This window comes from Phycodurus eques, chromosome 17, assembly GCF_024500275.1.
Source record: "Phycodurus eques isolate BA_2022a chromosome 17, UOR_Pequ_1.1, whole genome shotgun sequence".
NCBI lineage: Eukaryota > Metazoa > Chordata > Actinopteri > Syngnathiformes > Syngnathidae > Phycodurus > Phycodurus eques.
The window spans coordinates 1,286,379-1,309,570 of NC_084541.1; the positions used below are offsets into that span (position 1 = coordinate 1,286,379).

At 44.6% G+C, this 23,192-nt stretch overlaps 3 protein-coding genes and 1 long non-coding RNA gene across 22 annotated transcripts in view; 2 read left to right on the plus strand and 2 right to left on the minus strand.

Moving 5' to 3' along the window:
• The window catches only part of LOC133416330 (E3 ubiquitin-protein ligase RNF43), an 88,651-nt gene extending 84,724 nt beyond the window's left edge, over window positions 1–3,927 (minus strand). For all 3 annotated transcript variants that reach the window (XM_061703173.1, XM_061703175.1, XM_061703172.1), the window contains exon 1: window positions 2,958–3,927. In XM_061703173.1, the coding sequence (XP_061559157.1) occupies window positions 2,958–3,170 (213 nt within the window). In that variant the 5' untranslated portion in view covers window positions 3,171–3,927. The remainder of the gene's footprint in view (window positions 1–2,957) is intronic.
• A 1,652-nt stretch (window positions 3,928–5,579) lies between these two features.
• supt4h1 (SPT4 homolog, DSIF elongation factor subunit) lies at window positions 5,580–7,466 on the plus strand. The gene is made up of 5 exons (XM_061702664.1): window positions 5,580–5,751; window positions 5,878–5,984; window positions 6,070–6,125; window positions 6,234–6,287; window positions 6,449–7,466. The coding sequence occupies exons 1-5, from the start codon at window positions 5,683–5,685 to the stop codon at window positions 6,514–6,516; spliced, it is 354 nt and encodes a 117-aa protein (XP_061558648.1). The 5' UTR covers window positions 5,580–5,682; the 3' UTR covers window positions 6,517–7,466.
• Window positions 7,467–12,207: 4,741 nt separating this feature from the next.
• On the plus strand, window positions 12,208–13,187 carry LOC133416480 (uncharacterized). Its single transcript, XR_009770253.1, has 2 exons — window positions 12,208–12,331; window positions 12,812–13,187. It is a non-coding gene; the product is annotated as an uncharacterized LOC133416480 (long non-coding RNA).
• The window catches only part of LOC133416478 (RIMS-binding protein 2-like), a 61,423-nt gene continuing 51,203 nt past the window's right edge, over window positions 12,973–23,192 (minus strand). For 15 of the 17 annotated variants that reach the window (XM_061703417.1, XM_061703425.1, XM_061703433.1 and 12 more), the window contains 4 exons: window positions 20,098–20,210; window positions 19,687–19,758; window positions 18,090–18,209; window positions 12,973–16,593 (listed from right to left, as the gene is read on the minus strand). In XM_061703417.1, coding sequence (XP_061559401.1) covers window positions 16,279–16,593; window positions 18,090–18,209; window positions 19,687–19,758; window positions 20,098–20,210 — 620 coding nt within the window. In that variant the 3' untranslated portion in view covers window positions 12,973–16,278. The other 2 variants (XM_061703426.1, XM_061703427.1) reach the window with 2 other exon arrangements.

Sequence of the window (23,192 nt, forward strand, 5' to 3'; positions counted from 1 at the left end):
TTTAGAAAACAAACAAAAAAAACAAAACACTTCTTCAACTCCAATGACAGCGCATGGGTTAAAACGTGCCCTTTAACCGTCTTCGACCACACCTTGATAATAAAGTTGTCGGATCGAAGAGTCGACGTGAAGCGGTTTGGTTCGAATCCCCGGCCCCGCCTGTGTGGACTTTGCATGTTCTCCCCGCGCCTGCGTGGCTTTTCTCCGGGCACCCCGCTTTCCTCCCACATCCCAAAAACATGCGTGCTAGGTTCATTGACAAGTCTAAATTGCCCGTGGCTGCGAATGCGAACGCGAACGGTTGTCTTTGTCTATGTGGCTGGCGACCGGTTCACGGTGTACCCCGGCTGGGATAGGCTCCGGCGCGCCCGCGACCCTCGTGAGGAGAAGCGCGACCGAAAACGGATGGAAGTTTTGGTCGTGTTACTAGACAAGTTCTGATTTCCAACTGCTCCGGATGATGTATTTTTATTTTTAATTTGTATTTTTTTTCCCCCAGTGTCGTGGCGTGTACACGTCAGGTGAGTCCCCACTGAGGGCCCGGTTACTAAATTCGGTTCGTTTCGGGCATAAAGCTCACACCGGATGCTGGTCTCATACATTTGTTTGAACACTTGCACAATCGATTCGATTTGCTCGACTGTCACGTTGACTTGATGTTAGCTTGGTCGTGACGGCGGAGCTCAGACCGCCCGCAGTGTGAGACTTTACACTCCCGGCCACATCATTAGGCACACCATTTGCACTTTAATGAGAACAATGCAGCGATAATGCTCAGCTTTGATCAACAATAATGCATTTATTATTATTTATTAAGTCTGTGGTGTTGAGTATTTTAGGTTCCTGGTTCTTTTATATTGCACTATTTCTTTATCGAGATAGTCAGCACGTTGTTCTTCATTCTGGCTCTTTGGCATCATGTATTTTCTTTTCTTTTGCTCGCAGCTCCCGGACAACTGACTTTCAACCTCGGAGCATCATTCTACCTGATCCGGTGTCCCGAATATTGCGGTTTCCTTCACTCGGCTCCATAAGCGGGGCACTTATTTTTAGAAACAGAACACCAATGCAAACAGGAAGACCAATTGGGTGCCACTCGTGCAGGGCCAATCAAAATTGGATACCGTACAGCTCTTCCGTTGGGTGAGATCAGAAAGGTTCCTGTCACGGTGCAACTTTAAAGTCTCGTATTCGACATTTGCACGGCCCGTGAAAACAGCCTGATAGTGTGTAATCATGCAGTGACTCGCAAACACTTTTTTGTGTGCTGTAAAAAAAAAAAAAAAAAAGGATCAAATTTCACTTCGTTGGTCCAAAAACGAGCGAGCGAGCGGTTAGCACGTCGCCTGGGGTTCGGATCCGGGCTCCGGCCTTCCCATGTGAAGTTTGCACGTTGTCCCCTGCGCTTGCGCGACTTTTCTACAGGAACGCCAGCTTCCTCCCAAATGAAACAAAAAAATAACAAATCCACGTTAGGTTAATTTGTGTCATTGAAGACTCCACATTAGGAATATGAGTGTGAATGGTTGTTTGTTTTCGATCGTAGCTCATTTTACACTTGAGACTACGTGAGTCCCAGGATGCACATGTCGAGAAACAATGAGTCCCAGCCCCGGAACAATGAGTCCCTGCAACTTATCATCACAGAGTACAAAAAACAGCAATCTTCCGCTGTATGACGGTTGTTGCTTCGTGGTATTGCACATTTTTATTTGTACATTTGTACGCCGTGGTCGCCGATTTTTTAGGATGATATATTGTCACAAAAACTCACTCTCACGATAAACAATAGTTTTGTTGATGTTTTTTTTTTTATGCCACTGATATCATGATATGATAGCGCATAACAATTCAAGTACATCCTTTCTAAGGACAATTAACTTTCAATTCTAAATCACACTGAACATTGGCATCGTGATGGAGAACTGTACATCAAATATCTTAGATATATAAACAATATGAATAAACCAGACTCAGGGTCTGTTTGCACAAAATGCACTTCAACAAATACAGTATGAAACATTTGGCGCATAGGTATAGTCATTAACCCACTAAAGAGACCCCCCCCCCCACCCAAAAATGGCCTCTTGCCCTGCAGTCAGCTGGGACAGGCTCCAAATCACCCACGACCCTCTTGAGGATAAGCGGTACAGGAAAGGGATGGAGGGACTGTCCGAAAATTGTTATTTATTTACGACAAATATTGTATCTTTGTTCATATATCGATGCCAGCGACATAGAGTGCCGAGCGGAACAATTACATTTTCTTCCACTAGATGGCCGAAGGGGTCACCGACCTTTTGGAAACTGAGAGCTACTTCTTGGGTCCAACTAATTCATGCAAAGGGAAACGAGTTGAATACACACACACGTGACCTTTTGCCATTTACACTGCGGGGGACCGTACGTCGTCTTTATTGCTCATGATTCAAATGTGGTAAATTGACATGATATAGGTTAAATTGACAATCGATATAGGTTAGGTTACACGTTAGAATTAAGTCAATTCAAAGGACTTTCTTCAGTGCCACATTGTGAATAATAACGATATTCACGTCTGTCAAGAGCCGGATCGTGTTCGTGATTTATCGCAAAAGTTGTCACCAATCATTGAACAAGGTACGATAGATAAATGTCGACGTGCAACACTTGATTTCTATAAATCTCTTGACGTTTTCTCCAACATCCCGAGGAAATCACAATGTCCTACCGCCGGTGAGCTATTTTTCCAACAGGCCCTCGGGGGCTACCGCGTCGGTGACCCCTGATTCAAGGTGTGCACGGCGTCTCCGCCTGTCGCCGTTGCCTGGGCAGAATAATGGCAGCTTGGGTGTTCAATTCAAGCAAGCGGTAGTAAATGGAGGCGAAATCCTCGCGACACGAGGAAACCTCGCCTCCGTTTGCTGCGATGCGATGCGATGTGATGTTTGTCGACGGTCGGCGGTCGTCTTTCTTACCTGCATGAGCTTGCCCTCCGCGTAGCCGGCGCTCCCTCCCGCGAACACCCCCTCCAGGGTGATGGGGCCGTCCGCCGGGTCGTTCTTCAGCAGCGTCACCCTGATGAGGGCCGGCCGCTCGGGCTCCGGGCCCGGCTGGCCCAGCGCCACCTGCAGGGCCGCCATGAGCAGCCACGGCCGGAGCCCGGCCGGGCGCCGCGGGGGGACGCTCATGGCCTCGGCTGCGGCTGCGGCGGCGCAGCCCGGCCGCGCATGGTGGCCTTCAAAGCGGATCTTTTGCTTTTGCTTGCAACTGTCCACACCTTTTCTGCCGCTCCTTTAGGCAACGCAAGCCAAGCTCACGCGCGGTCCTTCCATTCGGAGTTCATAATCACATCCCCAAATCACTTTTTCTTTTTTTTTTTTTTTTTTTTTTTAATTCAATTCAAACTCCGGGTTGCGAGTGACAAGTCCGTCCAATAAGAAGTCCACAACAAAAAAAAAAAAAAAAAGCCCAACTCCTGTCCAACTTCATCGAACGTATTCTTCTTCTTCTTCTTCTTCTGATGATGATGATGATGATGATGATGATGATGACGATGAAGTCTACCGCTCATATTAATAACAGTAAGCGACAAGACCACTTCGGCGGCACCTTGACAAAGACGGCGCGGGCAGTGGCGATGGCGAGTCCCGACGGCGCCGCATTTTGCAAGCCGCGCACACGCGGAAGAGACGAGTTGAAGTTGACGGGCGGCGGAGGCCACATCGCGGCCCCAAGTTAACAGCCTCACAACCTCAACGCTGCCAAAACAGTGCAAAGCTCCGTTGGCTCCCGAGCTTCCTTACAACCCTTCCAAGTCATTCCCAGCTCCACTCGCGGCCGTCATCAGCGAGCAACGCCGCGGTGTCCGAACGTGTCAAGTCGCTCGACTCGCGAGACCGCGTGTACACTTCAAACACACTCACACGGCCGTCCCACTCGTCCAGTCTCCCGTGGCCGTGTGACGCTGCCCCCTCTCCCCCTCTCCTCCGCTTCTCATTTACAGCCGCTACCTGCTCGCCGGGCCCGCTGCCTTCAGGGCCGATTCGAGATCGGCGATCAGTTGTCTGGAAATCAGAAAGATGCCTTATCAACTGATTCTCAGTGCGGAATCAGCCGTAAAAGGCGACATGTTTACAATATATTCAAGCACGCGCTTGAGTGCCCGCTTCCAGAAGTCGAGCTGTTCCAAAATTCGTTGTTTTCCGAGTTGACGTGAAGGCAACGAGACAAGACATGAGAAGGCGCGTCGGGCTCCCCACCACCGGAATGGAAGAAAGCACACGCGCGTGGCTCCCTCTTGTGGTTACATTGTGCGAAAACCACAAAGACGAGCAATTAACATAAATCTCAATCACGTTTGTCACGACATACGCGATATTGCAGGGAATTCGCTGGAACTGAAAAAAATAAGAATTCAAATGAAAATGAACCAGTTTGTCATCATGTTGCATACCCTATAAAGTAGTCCGCAAACATCTTATAGCAAGTACCTCCGAAAAAATATTTGGCTCCGCAAGTACCACCGTCACGACCGACATTAAAATAAAGTGGCGTACTAGACCCAAGTGTTCATCAAAAACGAGGCAGAAGTTTTGTTCCTAAAAGAGTTACCTTTAATATTATTGTAAGACAGTGTAACATTATGCACCGTTTTGAAAGAAAAAAAAAAAAAAAAAAAAACTATGCTTAAAAGTGTGCTCGGAAGAAAGAAAAAAAAAAAGGTTTCAACCACTGTAACATTATTCACAGTTCGAACGTCATTCAGACATTGTTTCGTGTACCATTAGAGGGAGCCCGCGTACCACTATGGGTGCTCGTACTTAGCTATTTCTATATATAAATATGTACTACAGTGAACTCCCAGTATTCATCCGAGTCCTGCTGCAAGTAGCGTAATTAATGCGTTTATAATTGACCACAAGTTGGCGGAAAACGGTTACATTTGTCGAAACAAAGTGCCTCAACTCACTTCAAATTGTTGCCTTGGCACAGGCAACGACACCAAATGGCTGCAGATCAATAACATCGCTGCCGACCTCAAATTATCTTGCCCCATTCCAACGAATGGATATGCCATTATTACATCACAGCCCCTAAGAAAACAAAATAAATGTTTTTAAGAAGAAACATTGCACTCCAGTGTTGTACTTTATGAAAACATGGAGTAATAATAACACAATTAAACAGAATGAAAATGTAACAATTTGTGGGTCATGATTTCATGCAGTCATTGTTTGTGTTATTATTATTATTGGTCCTTATTGTTATTCCAATTTCTGTGTTTTGGGAAGTAGATATCTTGTGTACTACTTGCAAGGCAGCCAGAATAAATAGGACAAGGCCCAAAAAGTATCTTTTTAACCTTATCTTTCAGTTAGTTACATTAACGAACAAACATTCGAGAACTTGACCAAGACACGTGCTTATTTGAGCAATATTCAGTTCAAGAATAAGAAATACGCCGGGAGTGATTCAAGCAAATGTATTTGATCAGCACCTGTTCACGGAACAGTTTTTGCCTCTTTGAAATCATGAGGTTGTGCAGATTTCTAAGCAGGCACGTGAAAAGGATGTGCCTAAAGAGAGGTCCTTTGTGGGCTCTCGCGCCTCATAGTGACGTAGTAATCCTGCGACCGAATCGAAGTGAGCAGTTGGTTTGGACCGACGTTTCCGAGCTATTTTCATAAGAACGAGAGCATAATGGCTCTGGAAACAGTTCCCAAGGACATTCGCCATCTACGAGCGTGTTTGCTTTGCTCCTTAGTAAAGGTAATTCAAGAAAGACTTGCTAGCTTTAGTGCTAACATTGAGGCCATCGCCATTACGTCGAACACTGGCAACTTGATATAAACTCGTCCCAGCAAAGCAACATAATCACAGTGGCTTCTCTTGTAGACCATTGACCAGTTCGAATATGACGGCTGCGACAACTGCGAGTCGTTCCTTCAGATGAAGGGGAACAGAGAGATGGTTTACGAATGCACAAGTTCTTCGTTTGATGGGTAAATACTAACTTGGCTATATTTACAAATCACTGGCGATGAGGTAAATGCGGCGTTGCCCTTTGCCGTATGTTTATTCCCACAGCGTGATTGCCCAGATGAGTCCTGAGGACAGCTGGGTAGCAAAATGGCAGAGAATAGGTACGAGACATCATCTTAACGGTCAATTGAGTGAACTGTATACGAGGATTACAATATGGCTTAGATGTGATGGAATTTCATTTGATCCTTTTGTACTCTATCCTACAGGCACGTTCAAGCCAGGTGTATATGCAGTGTCCGTGACTGGCAGACTACCCCCTGGTACGGCTCAATCCGCCCGCGCAGGCCTTTTGTGTTATTTCTGAGCATCACTGTAACATTACTTTACCAGGTTCCCTTCATTGTTTTCTATAGAATCAGCTTCACTCAGTATCTGTTGCTTATTCTCACCTCTATTCTGTGTGGCTTTTTTTTGTTTGCAGGTGTGGTGAGAGAGCTGAAAAGCAGAGGAGTGATCTACAAGTCCAGAGACACAGCAGTGAAGTCCTAACCATGAAAGCTTCAGTACCATATTATGGCTCCATTGCAAAGAAGCCACAATAACATTTGTACAAAAGGACAAACAAACAAACATCTGAGGTCTTGAGGTGCCAAGCAGAGGTTCATTGATTGTTAGAATGAATTGGATGCATTTTCTTTTCGTTTCCTTTTCTTTCTTAAGAGAGAAAAATAAATGTCTACTGTGTTTTATTTACTTGTGGCTTTTGGTAGTTCTAAGTGCAAACCGCATTGAAGAGACAAAGAATTCTAGTCCAATACCATCTAAAGCGGGGTACACGCATTGATTTTTAAAAACGGGAGAGACTCCACACAAGAACCCGACCCACACCCATTTAACTAGTCACAGTGACATGTTTTTGTTTTTATTAGCTGGCACTCCGCTTTCCTCCCACATCCCAAAAACATGCGTGCTAGGTTGATTGAAGACTCTAAAATTGCCCGTAGGTGCGTATGATTGTTTGTTTGTGTGTGCCCTGCGATGGGCTGGCGACCAGTTCAGGGTGTACCCCGCCTCCTGCCCGACGATAGCTGGGATAGGCTCCGGCACGCCCGCGACCCGCGCGAGGAGAAGCGGCTCAGAAAATGGATGGAAAATCCATGTTTTGAAATATGTATTCTAAGATTTAACTTGATTGCAACATGTTCATTTACTGAATGTTGATGGATAAAAATAAGTGTTTACAGTGAAGCGCAGAGCGAGTTAACTGGACTGATTATTCATTTGCATGCATTGAGGCTGTAATCAGAGGATTTAGACTTTCTTAAAAAAAAAAAAAGGGTCATTCCTTTCCATGTTATGTGCTTGCTGGTAAGCAGTTTTTTTTTTCATTTTTGTGTTCAGTGTTGCCATTGGACATTTTATTATCTAGTTGATGTTCGAGGATCATTTGCTTATAAAACTCTGTTTACTCTTAAACAATAAATTGGTCCACCCCCCAATTCTGAGATGGCTCCTCACCCGTGTATGCGTGTACCCCGCTTTAGGGAGGTGGAAGTGCAAAGGTAAGTGTCAAATATTTACAATATTTATTTATATTGACTTTTTTTTTTTTTTTTACATATCTGCAGCCACTTTCCCAGTTTCACCTCAAAAGCATTTCATTAGCGGGATTGCACTACCAAATATGATCAACAGGGGGAAATCATAAAACTGATTTCCTGGCGTCAGTCAACAACTTTCCTTGAAACACAACTCAACATTTCCCCTTGCAATTCACAGCCTATATATTTTCTTTTGACAAGTACCTGTACAAAACACAATAGGAAGGTTCAGGATGTAATTATACAGCTGTTAGGGGAATCAGGTGAGACTAGATTATATTACCGGTACTGGTAGGAAAGACTAGTTTATTAGTTTGTTTATTTTTTTGTTGAAGATCGCTGTAACCTGATGAATTTAGGTCATGAACAGGAGATTTAAGGACCGTAACCCCACACACACACTTGGGAGTTCGAGATCTGGAATGTATTGAACTGCTTAAGGACATGTTACAATGTCAAGCTCTATACGGTATATCACAAACAATTAAAGCCTTAAAGACATTACAAAGGGATAGAATTACTACCTTCTACAAACTTGGGTCTAAATTAAACCACACTTTTGCTTTTTTGCATTGAGCCTCTTCAATCTGCACATGTACCACCTTATGGCACGCAACTTTGAAATAATGTTAAAAGAACAATGTTATTATCGGCAGGAGTCTGTCGCAGATAAATGCCACATGATTATGACTTAAGTATACTGCTACATGATAACTACATTTTGTCGTCTTCGTGTTTCAGGTGTGTAGGTTTGTGTGCTTTCGCTGCTTCCGCTGTCAGTAAATTAGTATCTCTGACGTAGCGCAGCAGGGGGTGTCAAACCTTTGTCGCGGGTCACATTGTGGTTACGGTTTCCCTCAGAGGGCCGTTATGACTGTGAAAACATCTCAATGTTTAGTTGCCTCATCATGTTAGCACAATACACGCAACAAAAGGACGAATGACTAAATCAGAAGTCCGGGATAGGATAGTCAGTTTGTTGGTAACAGAAAATGCTTGCAATATCTCAACATGATTATTAAATTCATATGACAATTTGAAATTGAGTCGTGGAAGTTCACGCGCATGATTGGCAAATCTCCTGCACACTATTCCCTCACAGAAGAACAGAAGATGGGTGAACTTGTGTGGGTGTACCGCAAAGTTTTGGCACGTGAGCGTCATGCGGAATGTGATGTGAGTGTGTTCAAAATACAAAGAGTAAGATTGGACCAGGATGAACTCTAAAACGCCCTATTTTTTGCTCTCTGCTCGCCAGGCCAGGTCGCCATTGCAAAGGAGAATCTGTTCTCAATTGCCTTACCTGGAGAATTATTAGCACGAATCCATTCATTTCTCTATGGCACTTGTCCCTATTCGTGTAGCGGGTAGGCTGCATCCTATCCCAGGTGACTTTGGGCAAGAGGCAGAGTTCACCCTGGACTGGTCGCCAGGAAAACACAGGTCAAACAACCACACCAATGGACAATCGCTTAACTTCTCCAGAGGTGAATTCAAAAGTTACCAACTGTTCTAGGGTCCGCGTGGTTCTTCAACCCCAAACCAAAAATGAATTTGAATCTCTCGTGTCACGCAACTTTCAGAGTAAAGGTCATCAGCGCCTGTTTTCACCGCACGTTTAGCTTCGTGTGGGTGAAGTCATTCCACGCAAGCGTCTTAGCAAAAGCAAAACCGAGAACTGCGTGCTGCAAGACTTCCTCCACCGCAGGCCTTGTCAAACAGGAAGGCAGACGCGACTGCCAGGCGCAGCCAAACGTGGCGTTCTTTTTCACGCAGACTGCGGCCTAGTTGCCAGGTTGCAACGGTCGCTTTTGCCCTTATTTGGATATGTCAGTAACACAGCGAGCAGGAAAACCAAGGGTCTCGTTTGAAGCACCTCGTTCGCTTGCGGCGCATCTCCTATGAGTCTGACTTACGCTGACGTTTCATCATCACACATTTGTAAGAAAATGGTAACACGGGGGGCGAAGGGGTCCTTTATAAGGAGGGTGTACACTATTGACAGAAGACTACACCGTGTTCCATGTGGACTTCCTCTCTCGAGCGGTTACAGCGTGTAAGCAGATGCTCATGAGCCTTTCACTTCCTTTTACAGAGAATGCCATCTTCGGGGGACATGTGTGAATTTCATATGAGACTTCTCCTTGGGCGAGCACATGCAGGGAGGGGGTCGGTCGGGTAGAAGGGGAGCTGGCTGCCGGTCCAGATAAGGTGTATCACTAGGAGCAGCCTCGGCCTCACGCGACTCTCCGCGCAGGCGAGTCACAATCACTTCCTCACTGTGGCCCACTCACGCACAGACAACACGTTGTACTCATCATCTCCTTTGTATTCAATAGTAGCGTTAGCAAATAGGTTTCCCCTCAAAGCTCCCGATGCTAGATGACATCTGCTCCCGTTCCATCAGTCGCTAACCGAAATGGAGTCCCATCTGGGGCTGACAGTTAAAAGAATGCCTGTCCATGTGACTACATGGTTACACACACACACACACACACACACACACACTGCCTGCAACAGTTGATGTTCACAGACCTACAAGCTTTTAAGCGCCGGCGTCTTTGTCCTGACTGAAAAACTGCATTTACATTGCTGGGAAAGGGGATACGTGTTTTGTGTTGCGACGCACTACTCATGAAACATACAAGAAGTGGAAATGGAAGCAAATGTCAGAGGGCGCAAAATACGACTGCATGTCCAAGTCGTGGTGTGCAGTATGTAATTGATCGTCATGGAGGGGCGGCTCCAACTACCGGAGACAAATTCCTTGTGTGTTTTGGACATACTTGGCAAATAAAGATGATTCTGATTCTGATTCTGATAAAAGTTTGATTGATGAATTCTTTTAACAGATCATTGCCGACACACGTGGGGGGTGCTCTTAGGGGTCGGCCTTCCTTCAGTCTATGTTTGCCGCGGCCATCCCTGGCTCCGCCCCTGAGTGTCAACCCCTTTGGGGACAAGCCAGAAAGTTAAAACCCGTTTTCATAACGAAAAAGAAAACTTGTCTGCAAACAAAATACTTCCAGAGTGCTCACACTGTACATCCACATGTTCATGTTTAAGAGGGCCTTTTCCTAACAGTGGCAGAAAGTGGCAGGAATAGAAAAATCATACCTCAGCTTTGCGATTAACGCCTTTCCTGCGGAGTGGGCCGCGCCCATTTCTTGGGGCCATGCCCGTTTTGGGGGCTTATTTGGGTGCCTTGACATTTGCGTGTATGTGTGTGTTCAGACTCACACAATAGCACTTCCAACATGATAATACTAATTACATGTTAAGTACACCAGCACAATCTAATGATAAAAATGTTCCGTCTTTTGTGTGTATATATATATATATATATATATATATATATATATATATATATATGTATCATGCTAAAATGACATTTTGTGTTGACCTCATTTAGTGACATCAGTCGAAATAGTACACCGCTGTGTACTACAAGGCGGCACGGTGGACGACTGGTTAGAGCGTCTGCCTCGCAGTTCTGAGGACCGGGGTTCAATCCCCCGGCCCCGCCTGTGTGGAGTTTGCATGTTCTCCCCGTGCCTGCGTGGCTTTTCTCCGGGCACTCCGCTTTCCTCCCGCATCCCCCCAAAAAACATGCATGGTAGGTTCATTGACGACTCTAAATTGCCACTAGGTGGGAATGTGTGCGCGAATGATGGTTTGTTTATGTGTGCCCTGCGATTGGCTGGCAACCAGTTGAGGGTGTAGCCCGCCTCCTGCCCGAAAACAGCCGGGATAGGCTCCAGCACGCCCGCGACCCATGTGAGGAGAAGCGGCTCAAAAAAATGGATGGATGGATGTATCCTCCAACCAGAATAATCAAAAGTTCAATGAATACTCTTCTGACAGCGTAAATTCAAGTGGATCATTATTATCTTTGTGAAGGGTTATTTATATATAAAAAAAATAAAAAAAAGCCTGCATTCACTATGTTGTGCAAATGGTCACAATATTTGTGGCTGTTGGGTGTTTACTGTTACTTTAGAGTTGGGACTTCGGAAATGTTCCAACACAGGGCTGTATTTAACCTTGCAGGAGGTTGACACTGAACGCAATTAATGTAAACGTGTCACAGCAGCCTGATGCAGAGCAGCAAAGCTTTTGGCACAAAAAGAGAAATCAAATGCTGCTGCATTTTACATTTAAAAAGCGACAAAAAACTCCAAAACAAAAACTGACACCAAACAGCATAATGTGGTTGAGGGAATCTGATTCCGTAAGAGTAATGTCCTATTTAAATTGTAACCAAACATGTTAATTTACATGCAGCCTTGTCGCGATGCATCTCGGCACACGTGTCAAAGGCCAAATTCAGGCTTCCTTTGACTTATATAGGGAAAGTTAAAATCGAAAAGCTTGATTTGAAAATGAATAGAACAGAAAATAGAAATATTCTGTCAATCACATCAACTGGACGATTTAGACAATTCTCCCGTTTCGTTCAAGTCGATATTATATGATCTCCCTAGGCAGTTTTGTGTTTTACTGGCTGGAAAAAATGACATTCTAACCTGTCTGCCCATTTTGTCTTCTTTTAACCATCTGTAGGAAGCAGAGTGTTAAGACGGAAGACAAGAACGAGAGCGGCTGTGACTGTTAGACCTCTTTCCTGTGGTTACATCACGTGGTTGAGGAGGGTTCAAAAGGAGACAACTTCTTCTTCTTCATTCACTTCTGGAGCCGGGCGACGGCACCTGCTAAGCTGGCCGAAGACTATCGCTTCAAAGAGAAAAAAAGAAAAAGTCGAGGTAAAGTATGATAGACAACCTTGTTTCCAATGTTAGCATCATTACGCCAATGGGACAAGAACCTTTTAAGTATTTTTAAAGATTGGAATAGACTGTAGACGTTTCAGTGGGACATTTTCTTGCTGCGAAACTGTTATAGGTTTGTTTTTTTTCAATGATGTTTGTGTGTTTGCATCCATTTGATTCTGACTTAAACAGCAAATCCTTTGCTTTCTTGACGTAACTTGTGAATATGGCAGAAAAGCTTACTCACCCCGGCCAAAATGGCTTCCTCAAGATAGCACTTCCTGTGGCGTTTATGAGGTGGCGACACAAGAAGGGCCATTTTTCTAACTTGGGAAAAAGAAAAAAGAAAAAAAACACAAGAAAATATTACCAGGCAAACTAATCAAATAATACACTTTTTAGGCGAAGAAGTAATTGCTTTATGGCTCAACAAGGAAGTGAAGGTTGCATGGGGGGCGTTGTGTTCATGTGCAGGTGCAGAAGAGGAGACTACAGATAACAGAAGAAGTCCAGCAGATATACAGTGCAGTCATCCATAAAGTAGAAAGCACTACTAAACTCCTCGCCACAGTGTAGTGTTTCCTACTTTATGGATGAGTGTACTGTTGGCTTCAGGGAAAACGGCGGCCTCTCCCCGGAAGTCCAGAAAGAGGAAGCGGCTTTTGTCTCGCGAGGCTACGCGTTACCCAGAGTGTTGTTGCTGCTCTCTCACATGGGTGCTGTGTAGCTCGCAGCAAAGCTTGCAAACTTTTTCCTCTATTTTAGCACGATTGCAACTACGGGCTGGAAAAAGACAATCGCGTGTACACGAAATCAAATGTCATCGGGATGAAATAAAGAATCAAGAAACTCTTTTGCTTCCTTTCTTTCACAATTAAGAGATTCACCTGCTCTTGAGTGCTTTTGTTTTTATGTGAAAATATACATCGTTTATTTTATGGAGAAAGACCCATGTTTCAGTTCTTTTGCATTCAACGCCTTTACCGCATCAACACTGCATAAACATGCAAAAACAATATTAACAAAAATATTTACAGATGAGCTTCCATTTAGGTAAGAAAAACATTTTTATCACATCATATAAAAAAAAAAAAAAAAAAAAAGTTTTACATTATAAATGTAGGGGGGGGGGGGGGGAGAGAGTTCAAACACTGTCCATTAAATACACAACTCCTACAACTACCTTTTCACTGCATTTCAACCAATCTACAACTCACATTGTAGATGTGTCAGACAAAGAAAACATAAATAAGGCAGAATATGGGCATAATATTGGTATTCATGCAATCAACAAACATCCTGTAAACAACATATTAAGACTAAACATTGTCTTCTGGTAAGGCTAAATACTGTTAACTACGTGCATGTGGGTGTAATGCAGAGCAGCAGGAGTGCAGTCTGCTAACTAAACAGCAGGTCGCGATAATACTTGTGCATTCAAGGCCGTAAATTCAATACAACTGTACGTACGCTTCAGAAACTCTCCTCTGGAAAAAAAATCAAAAATCAAATAAACTTGCTTATGTCCCGGCTAATTTGCAAATAAAGCGTCCGCAAAATGCCCCACCCCCACCACCTCCTTTTTATAGTCTTGGCATCGTCACGCTCCCTCTGACCAACGACGACTAATGACTTAACTACTTAACTTGGAACTAAAGTGACTAACACGACAGGAGCTTGACTAGATCCGCTTCCTTTGTAGCGAAACGAAATGAAATAAAAGCACCTAAAGTGTTTGGCATTTTCTGCACTTTTTGAAGGGGAGGCTGTAGGGTCTTAAGCTACATGTGAAAAACCTGAGAAGTTACCAACAGGAACAGGAATGTCCTGTTACAAGCGCTGACACACATTCACTTCAACTGCACGGCAACTCCACGACACGCGCGTGCCATGACAAAAAAAATATATGATATTCCTTCCTCCTTATACTCTAGAAGCAGGTTTCCTTCTGTAATACACATTTACTCTCACTAAAAATCAACAGTCGTTCAGAATGGTTATTTTAATTCAAAATGTGAAACTCGTATTGTGCAGATTTCATTCAATAAAAGAAAATACTTTTCAAAAGGCCAATTCCTGCTTGATTTCTACATTAAAAACCGTGAAGAGTTTTCTGATGTAATATTCAAAAAGCTGCAAACTATAATCAACCAAATAATAACAATGGAAATCATGAAATATTTTGTTCTGTCTTGTGAATCCATGTAAAATAACACTTTTTGTTTTCCACGATAGTCAAATGCGCAGGTGTCAAAACTCAAGGCTTTTGCGGGCCAAATGCGAAAGCTTGCCCCAATTTTTCTTTCCATTTTTTTTCTTTTCAAAAGTAGTTATCGCCATTAAAAAAAGGTGCTCGTCAAACGGAGGGGCAAGTATGTAATAGCACTGGGAGATTATTAGGGTACCCACACACGCAGCGTGAAACAGCCTCTCCCGGGCCGGGCTTTTCAGATGGAGCGCGAGCAATAACAAATCCATTATTAGTATTTTTATTGACTAATAATGCAAACGGTTACTGTTGCACTGATTGTTTACTAAAAAGTAGATCAACTATTGATCTTGCACTTTCCTTAAAAGAAAAGCTTGCAGCTGTTAGTCTGTATTTTAAACGTCATTAAATCTGCACCCTCTTTCCACGAGACAAGCAATTGGTTCCCAACTGAAACGTGAACTTGACCACAACTATGTTGAGGCCCACGATGAAAACAAGCTCGAGGTGCACCTGTATACTGTGGCCTTCAAGTTCCGTAAGATGTACAAAAAAGATGTACAAAAAGTTAAGCGGCTATACACTATTGCATTTGAACTGAACTGTTCTCCAGCAACATGGTTAGCAGTACTGCCCCATGGCAAGGGTTAAGGTTTGAACCTTGGCATGGCTTTTTCATGTTCTCACTGTGCTTGTCTCAGTGGTATCGTGGTATGGGTTAACATAAGTTCACACAGGACAACCTAAATAGCCTGTCGGTGTGAAACTGAAACTGTGTGTGTGTGTGTGTGTGTGTGTGTGTGCGTGTAGCACATCTCTCGCCAGGATAGGTTGCTACTTTTACAACACTCAACAAAGTAAGTAGTATACAAAACGGGTGGCTGTGCAAGAACACCTGCAGCTCTGCGCGTTGAAAAAATGTTCTGCTTCACCACACCTGCCAACGTGCTAGGCAAAATTACGCGGAAATACTACATATTCATTCAAACTGATGCAGTGCGGGATTACTACCTTTTATTGTGGTTTCTAACACTTACTTTTTCTATGAAATCCCTCTAAATCCTTGTGGAAGAAAAACACCATGCTGCACTCAAACGTCTAATACTGAATCCTAAATACATTGAATATGTTGTGTGCATAATTTGGTGGTACCGGTGACAACATCAAGACTTCCCGTGTTAATGTCTGGAAAAGGCGTTTCCTTTGGACAGCGCGCACACGCACGCACGCACACACTCTAGAGAGTCGTTCACCGTGTCTCCAGTGAGGGAACGCGATTGCTGCAGATACAAGCAGGATCCGTATGACAAACGTACAAAACAGTCAGAAAGACGTGAGGACAAACTGATGAGTGAATAGTCATGCAGCAGACGAGGAGGTCCGCCGCCTCTACTTGTTTGCTTTCTTTAGATAAAGTGGCGAGTAAGCATTTTGTGTTATTACCTGGACGCAGAAGGCCGAGGCCTCGCTTCAGTAGCCTGCTGTAGCGGGGAGACAACCGCACATTTCTGCTTTTATATTGCGTATTGAAGAATGGGACGCTTCGATAAGGAACGATGAGAGGAGAGAGATTGCACAATTCTACAGTAACTCTGTAATTTCCAGCTCGTCAAGCAGTGCTCGAAGGCAAATGTCCGGTATAATTATGGACAGTAACATCTCTGACTGCACTAACAATGAGCAGACAGAAAGTGCTTGATTGAAAAGAGCATCAAGTTTGAGGTCCTGCCTTTCATTCTTTTTTGCTGGATCCAAACCTTCTGAACAGTTTCTTGCCTTTGGAGAAGAAGCCTTTCTTCTTCTTGCCTTGTGCAGAGCAGTCGGCCAACACCGGCCTGTCTGCCGGGTGCGGGGTTAGAGGAGAGGCACGCCCCGGAGCTGGGCCTGGAACCACGCCCGAGTCTGATGCGGTGCTTGTGGGCAGTTGCAGATGGGGCGGTGGTTCTGAATGTTCTATTAGATGCGGGCAAGGAGGTTCTGTTTGTGGGATCGAAGCATCTTGGCTTGTTGAGGGCCCGGCATCCTGCAGCGCTAGAGAGGGACTCCCCTTCAGGAGGAAAAGGACATTGCAGAAAATGGCTGTGTTACATGAATTCATGCAATTAATGTACACACTAATATTTGCGAGTACGCAGGGTCCTCGGTTTACGATGGGAGTTCCGTTCCTATGGCGGCGACATCACCTGAATTTGTACATGAGCCGGAATGTGCCGTAATCACTAACCTGTGGCGGGCGGTGCATTGGGTATCTGGGCCTCCAGTGGAGACTTACCCGACATAACATGACAAAGACATAAAACAAAATGTGTGCGAATGCTCGTTTGTTTATAGGTGCTGTGCCCTGCGATTGGCTGGCGAACGGTTCAGGGTGTACCCCGCCTCCTGCCCGATGATAGCTGGGATAGGCTCCGGCACGCCCGCGACCCGCGTGAGGAGAAGCGGTAAAAGAAAATGGATGGATGGAAAACAAAATACGCCATACCCACCAGAGATGCTTATTATTAAATGTGTTAATGCGAGCAGATCCCTAGCAATGTCATTTGCAAGTCACACTTGCTTGCTGTGACCATCCAATCAGAGGACAGAAAAAGGCTGACGTCGCCAAGACCCAGCGCGCTTTGATTGGTTAAAGAAACAGTCCCATTGCTAACATAGTTTAGGTTCCATCAGCCAGAACTATGATTGTAATGGCCTGGGCAGATTACAAAATGAATACAATTTTATGGAACAAATATTAGAATTTCGGTGGTAAATGTAGGTCAGTGTTTCTGATAGCATTTAGGCCAGCAGAGAAAGCAATCCTGTCACTAAAACATGCTAACTAAGTAGTAAAGTCACAAATACTTGAGCAAAGTAGTTCATGGCGTGGCGATCGGAATGTCCAAATGTCATAATTACAGTAAATATTTGAATTACAAAAACACTTCGATGGTTGGCTATAAAACAAATGAAAACTGTAATCACGGCCACAGTGACGCATTCGTACGTGCTGCGCAAACTAGTTCATTGTGTGCCATTCTTAACTGTGAAACGTCAAATGTCGGGACCGCCGTAAACCGAGGGACCCCTGCGCAGCATAAATGGAAGGTAGGATCACACGAAAAGTCAGAAAAGTAGTCACATTTTATTCTAAGAACACACTATAAGACCACATTTGAACTGAGGATTTGATGCAGGGAGCAAAGTGGATCTAGAGTGGAAGGACATTAACATGAAGAGGAAATGAATGGGGGGGGAGGGGGGGGGGGGCGACACACGAATGAAAACTGCTGAGGTGCTCTCTCCCCCTTCAGACAACACTTACAATCAAGTCTCAAAGTGCACAGTTCGTTTCTGCTTCTGCAAAAGGTCATGCGGGAAATGGCAGAGCGGGGGGGAAAAAAAAAAAGCAAACAAAGTTTGAGAAATAGAAAGAGGATAGTGCAAGACAGTCGTAAAGATTGAAAGAAATGCCAACACGAGACGAGGAAATGAACAAAACGAGCTTGTTAGTAACATACATAGAAAGGCAGGTGACATGGTGCATGGCAAGCACTCAGCTACCTGTAATTCTCTTTTATGCTCTGGTGCAGGCTGAGCTGAGACGTGATCGGCCGGGGCATCTTCTGGTAAAGCCTGCAGGAAGTTGGAGGGCACGAGGCCTTGTTGTCCATTCAAATCGCCCTGATAGAGAAACACGCACCAACAGTCAGATTGGAGGACATTGTGTGACAACCAACTGAAAGCAGATAACTTATCCAACCTCTGTCAAGATATCCAACGCTCCAGTGTGTCTACACTGGGCATTTTCTTGCTTTTTGTATATTCATATTTCATGAAAATCTCATCTAACACAAGGAAATCTATTCAGGCTGGATTTGCACTGCAGGTCCAAGTGCCCAATTCTGATTGAATGCCTATTGCCTATATCCAATGGTTTTCTATTTTCTTGTACATTTCAAATGACCCACGTGCAGACTCTTCCCTCATTTATTGAAATGAGCGTAACCTCCATATTACTTGAGTTGCCATCACCGCAGTTATTTTGCTCATTTCATAATTGACATGCATCTAATGTAGCATTTTTTTTTTTTTTGTATTTACATTATATTTAATGCTATATGCTCTCCCTGTAGTTGTGTCTTTATTTGTGTTGTTTACTTCACCAATCGGTGTATTTCGACGACGTCAAGCTCGCAGTGACGAGGTAAATCCGATCTGTGCGCTAACGCCGCACTCACGTTGGCACATACCGCTACCCGGCACGTAACCGATTTTCATCCACATTTGGAAGATGGCTGAAGATATCCGATACCGATGCATTTTTTTTTCTATTTAGGCTGCCATGATGCGCATTGGAATTATGCCACTTAAGCAACAAATCAAAATAGTCCAAATTGTGTTACTTGAACCATGCAGTGTAAATCCAGCATAAGAGTGTAAGATCGCACCAACACTCGGTCCAGCCGCACGGTTCCACGTCCTCACCTGTCCCCTGCTGGCCCACATACACACTGCGCTGCACTCGACCATGACCAAGCATCAATTTGCCCCTGACAATCCCCTCCCGGACTTGGTGGCTTTTTCTGGTTATCTTGATTCTTATCATTCATCACAGGAATGCTTAGATTGGTTGCATGGCCGTCGTCCATGCGTGTACTTGATTATGAGCAAAAGTACAGTGTCCAAGTCAAATAGCCTAGCCCCAGCCAATTCATTCCACCACATCAAAATCACATCAAACACCTCCTGTATACTTTCAAGGCCATCCATAGCATCGCTCCGCCATGTCTGTCGGACCTCCGTCCACCTGACCTCACCTCCTGCCTGCCTCAGAACACTGGGGAGCAGAACTGACCTCTGCAATTCAAACACCTTCGCAATCTTCAAATCCAAACTTTAAACCCTAAAATCTGTTTAAAATCGCTTACCCACTTTAACCGCTATTACTTCACTGTCCTGTCTTTTTTCTTTTGTTGTATCGTTCTGTTTGTATTCTTGTTTTATTGTTGTACAGCATGCTCGAGGGCATCAAAAGGTACTCATTAATACAATTTTATTATTCGCATTATCTTTATTTAACTTTCATTATTTTCCATTTATGCATGCACTTTAGTTTGAAGTACAGTGCAAAATCAGAAGTTTTCAATGTAATACTTACATAGAAGAAGCCATCTTCATCCATGTCGCCAAGCACGTGGATGATGTCTCCGGCGCTGAAGGTCAACTCGGCCTAGGCAAACAAATTAGATCATGAGCAAGCACCAATCCCTCCGTTGTCTACACCGTTCATCCTGTTCAGGGTCGAGGGTCGTTGGAGCCTATCGTCGGTGATTTGGGGCCAAAGGCGGACGCGCCTTGGACTGGTTGCCAGTCAATCACAGGGCAAATTCCCAGACAACCACTCACACTCACATTAGTACCGTCACTGAGTCAGAACTGAACCCGTGCTTGCCTGCACGGAAGTGAGGCGAGAGAACCACTACACAATCAGTAACTTCATGGGCGAACCTCAAACACTGTACGTATACAATAGAAATGTGATTTCTTGTCTGCATGTGCCAAGTCTGACCTCAATATCGGTGTTTGGGGAGCTCTCTCGTGGATCGTAATCAAAGATGGCCACCATCCGGCGAGATCCTGGGTCGGGGTTTGCTGCAGTTGCAGCAGCTGCCTGGCTTGGATCTGCCCGTCAAAAACACATGAGCAAAAATACATTATAAGGAGGAGAACATGTTTTCTGTGACCACCAGCATGCAGATTGTTGCGGCTGCGTGTCTGACATTCCACTCCATGCAGTAGGACACAAAAGGTAAAAATGACAGCATTGAGTTAGTATTTTTGCCCTCTAAGAGTTACTTTTGCTCTTCGTTTGGAATCATCCTAGCACCATTGCGTGGAGAAAATATTAGTTTATGTGGTGAGTAAATGATGCAACCTGAGGAAGGAAGAGTTGGGATGAGGAACTGATTGCAATTGATTAATGGCAACTTATTCACGAAGAATTAATGGAAGACATTGTCCAGCTTGGTGTATTAATCGATCTTCCCAATAAATATACAGTGAATTGGCGCCCATTCCAGTTAACATTGGGTGAAAAAGATTGCTAGCCAACAACAGGGCCAACACAGAAAACCACTTGCATGGCAATATTTGGGCAAGTACATGAAATGAAGGCACTTCAAATAGCTTTGAATTTGTACATGTCCTGGGATCGAAAGCACAACCCTTGTGGTTGAGATACAACCATTCTACAACTCCAGCCACGGTGACCCGACACACCCTGAACTGGTCGCCAGTCAAACACAGGGCACAGCCATTCACACTGAAACCTGCATCGATGGGCAAATTGGGAGTCTTCCATTAACCTTGCGTTCATTTTTTTTAGGAATCTTGGAGTAAAGTTGAGTACCCGCAAGAATCAAACAGTCTCTAATAATGGTGGATGAAGAGGAGAAGCGGTGTTACCTTCAATCAGGACACAGCCTACATGCGGATGTAACTAATAATGAAAGGGCAATCAACATGAAAATAGAAGATGAACACATGCAAATTGTCCAGTGAACATTCGAGTGGTTACGCGATCATGCAGAAAAACAGAGTGATTAAGGCTCAAAGGGGAAGCAGCAAACCTTCACTGGAGGAGTCTACACTCTCCTGCCAGAGTGCTGCAGACTCCACTGGAAGAGACGAGGGATACGATCGCGTACGTTTGCAGAAACAGGGGGAACATAGAGCCAACACGACACCTTAAATACTTAAAATGTATTCTGAATTCATAGTCCGCATCGCATAGCAGGAGGTAAATTCACAGGTAACGATCAGAGGGGATGGTGACGTTGGTAAATGGACCATTTTAGCACTAAAAGTGTGCCACTTAAGTCTGCACTAATGGAACCAACGAAGTTAGTATCTGATGTTAAAATTATAAAATGCTCAATCATTTTGAACACTCTGTTTAAGAATACAGTGGAACCTCTTAAGACTAACACAATCCCTTCTGAGACACGAGGAGTTGGATTTTCAGCAGAAGTAATAATGAAACTGTTTCAGAGGATAATTTTTTAAAACTGTACGAGCAATGTTTTCCACAATATTGGAAGTCTTGACTGTCATACAAGTGGAAAAAGAGGTGAATACTAAAGTGTTAGAACAAAAATATACAATCTCAATCTTCGCTTTGATTACATTTGACTGACATGGTGACCATGAAGAGGCAACATTACTGCTTGCAAGAGCAGCCTTGCATCAAGATTTCATGCGGCTCACGCCTGCGTACATACACGCTGTTCTCTTCCACTATTGTCGACTTTGCCATATTGTACTGAGCGGCCTGGATAGAGACTGATACTGCTTTACTCATTTGTAATACAGAGGACTGCGGTTTATCATTTGTGAATGTACCAAAGTCAATCAATAACCTATGTTAAAGCCATAATTACTGTAAATATTTGCATGAAAAAGCTGGCACGGCGGACGGCTGATTAGCACATCTGCCTCACAGTTCTGGGGACCGGGGTTCAAATCTCGCCTGTGTTTAGTTTGCATGTTCTCCCCGTGCCTGAGGTGGCTTTTCTCCGGGTATTCCGGTTTCCTCCCACATCCCAAAATCATGCGTGCTAGGTTGATTGGAGACTCTAAATTGCCCGTAGGTGTGAATGTGAGTGCGAATGGTTGTTTGTTTCGATGTGCCCTGCGATTGGCTGGCGTCCGGTTCAGGGTGTACCTCGCCTCCCGCCCGAAGATAGCTGGGAAAGGCTCCAGCAGCCCGCGACCCTCGTGAGGAGAAGCGGTAAAGGAAATGGATGGATGGATTTGCATGAAAAACACTTGTAGACTATATTTATAAAACAAACAAATGAAAAACAGTAAGCAGCAGCAACTGAGTGTGCCTTCTTGTGCTCTGTGATAACGAATTGATTCTCTGGTCCTCTTCACTTTTATTCCTCATTGTCATCACTTGTACCTTTCCGTGGTGGCCTTTGTAATAGATATTACACAATAACAAAAAGGCAACAGAATTGGATCCTGTAGATCAGCAGTCCCTCATCCGGGAGGGGCTCAGAGTAGAGCCGCTGCTCCTCCGCACCGAGAGGAGCCAGATGAGGTGGCCGGGGCATCTGATTGGGATGCCTCCCGGACGCCTCCCCGGTGAGGCGTTCCGGGCACGTCCCACCGGGAGGAGACCCCGGGGACGACCCGGGACACGCCGGAGAGACTCGGTCTTTCGACTGGCCCGGGAACGCCTCGGCATCCCCCCGGAAGACCTGGATGAAGTGGCTGGGGAGAGGGAAGTCTTGGGCGTCCCTGCTAAAGCTAGTGCCCCCGCGACCCGCCCTCAGATAGGCGCGGACCTTTTTTTAGTAGGACTGCCGATATTCCCTTCAGCTTTATTTTCCTTAGAAGGGGTAGGCTATTTTTTCTGTCTTATCAATTTGCCTTTTCTGCTTTTTGAAAATATTCACCAACGACACGAATTTGTTCATTTTCCCCTTACTTTTTCCCCCCTTACCGTACGTATCACGTCACCGAGATGAGTGGTTTTATATAGGCACAGACGGATGCACCTGCTTTTCAAAATAAAAACTTCTTTCAGACTCTGATGAGCAATGAAATTGTTTTATAGTCAAAGTATCAAATGGCCCAAGGACTGGTAACTGGTCTGTG

Bases quoted from the DNA above. Each gene is read 5' to 3' on its own strand.
- supt4h1 (XM_061702664.1), top strand. From the start codon at position 5,683: ATGGCTCTGGAAACAGTTCCCAAGGACATTCGCCATCTACGAGCGTGT. The intron at 5,752-5,877 runs GTAATTCAAGAA...CTTCTCTTGTAG, and splicing joins TGCTTTGCTCCTTAGTAAAG to ACCATTGACCAGTTCGAATA. The intron at 5,985-6,069 runs GTAAATACTAAC...TTATTCCCACAG, and splicing joins ACAAGTTCTTCGTTTGATGG to CGTGATTGCCCAGATGAGTC.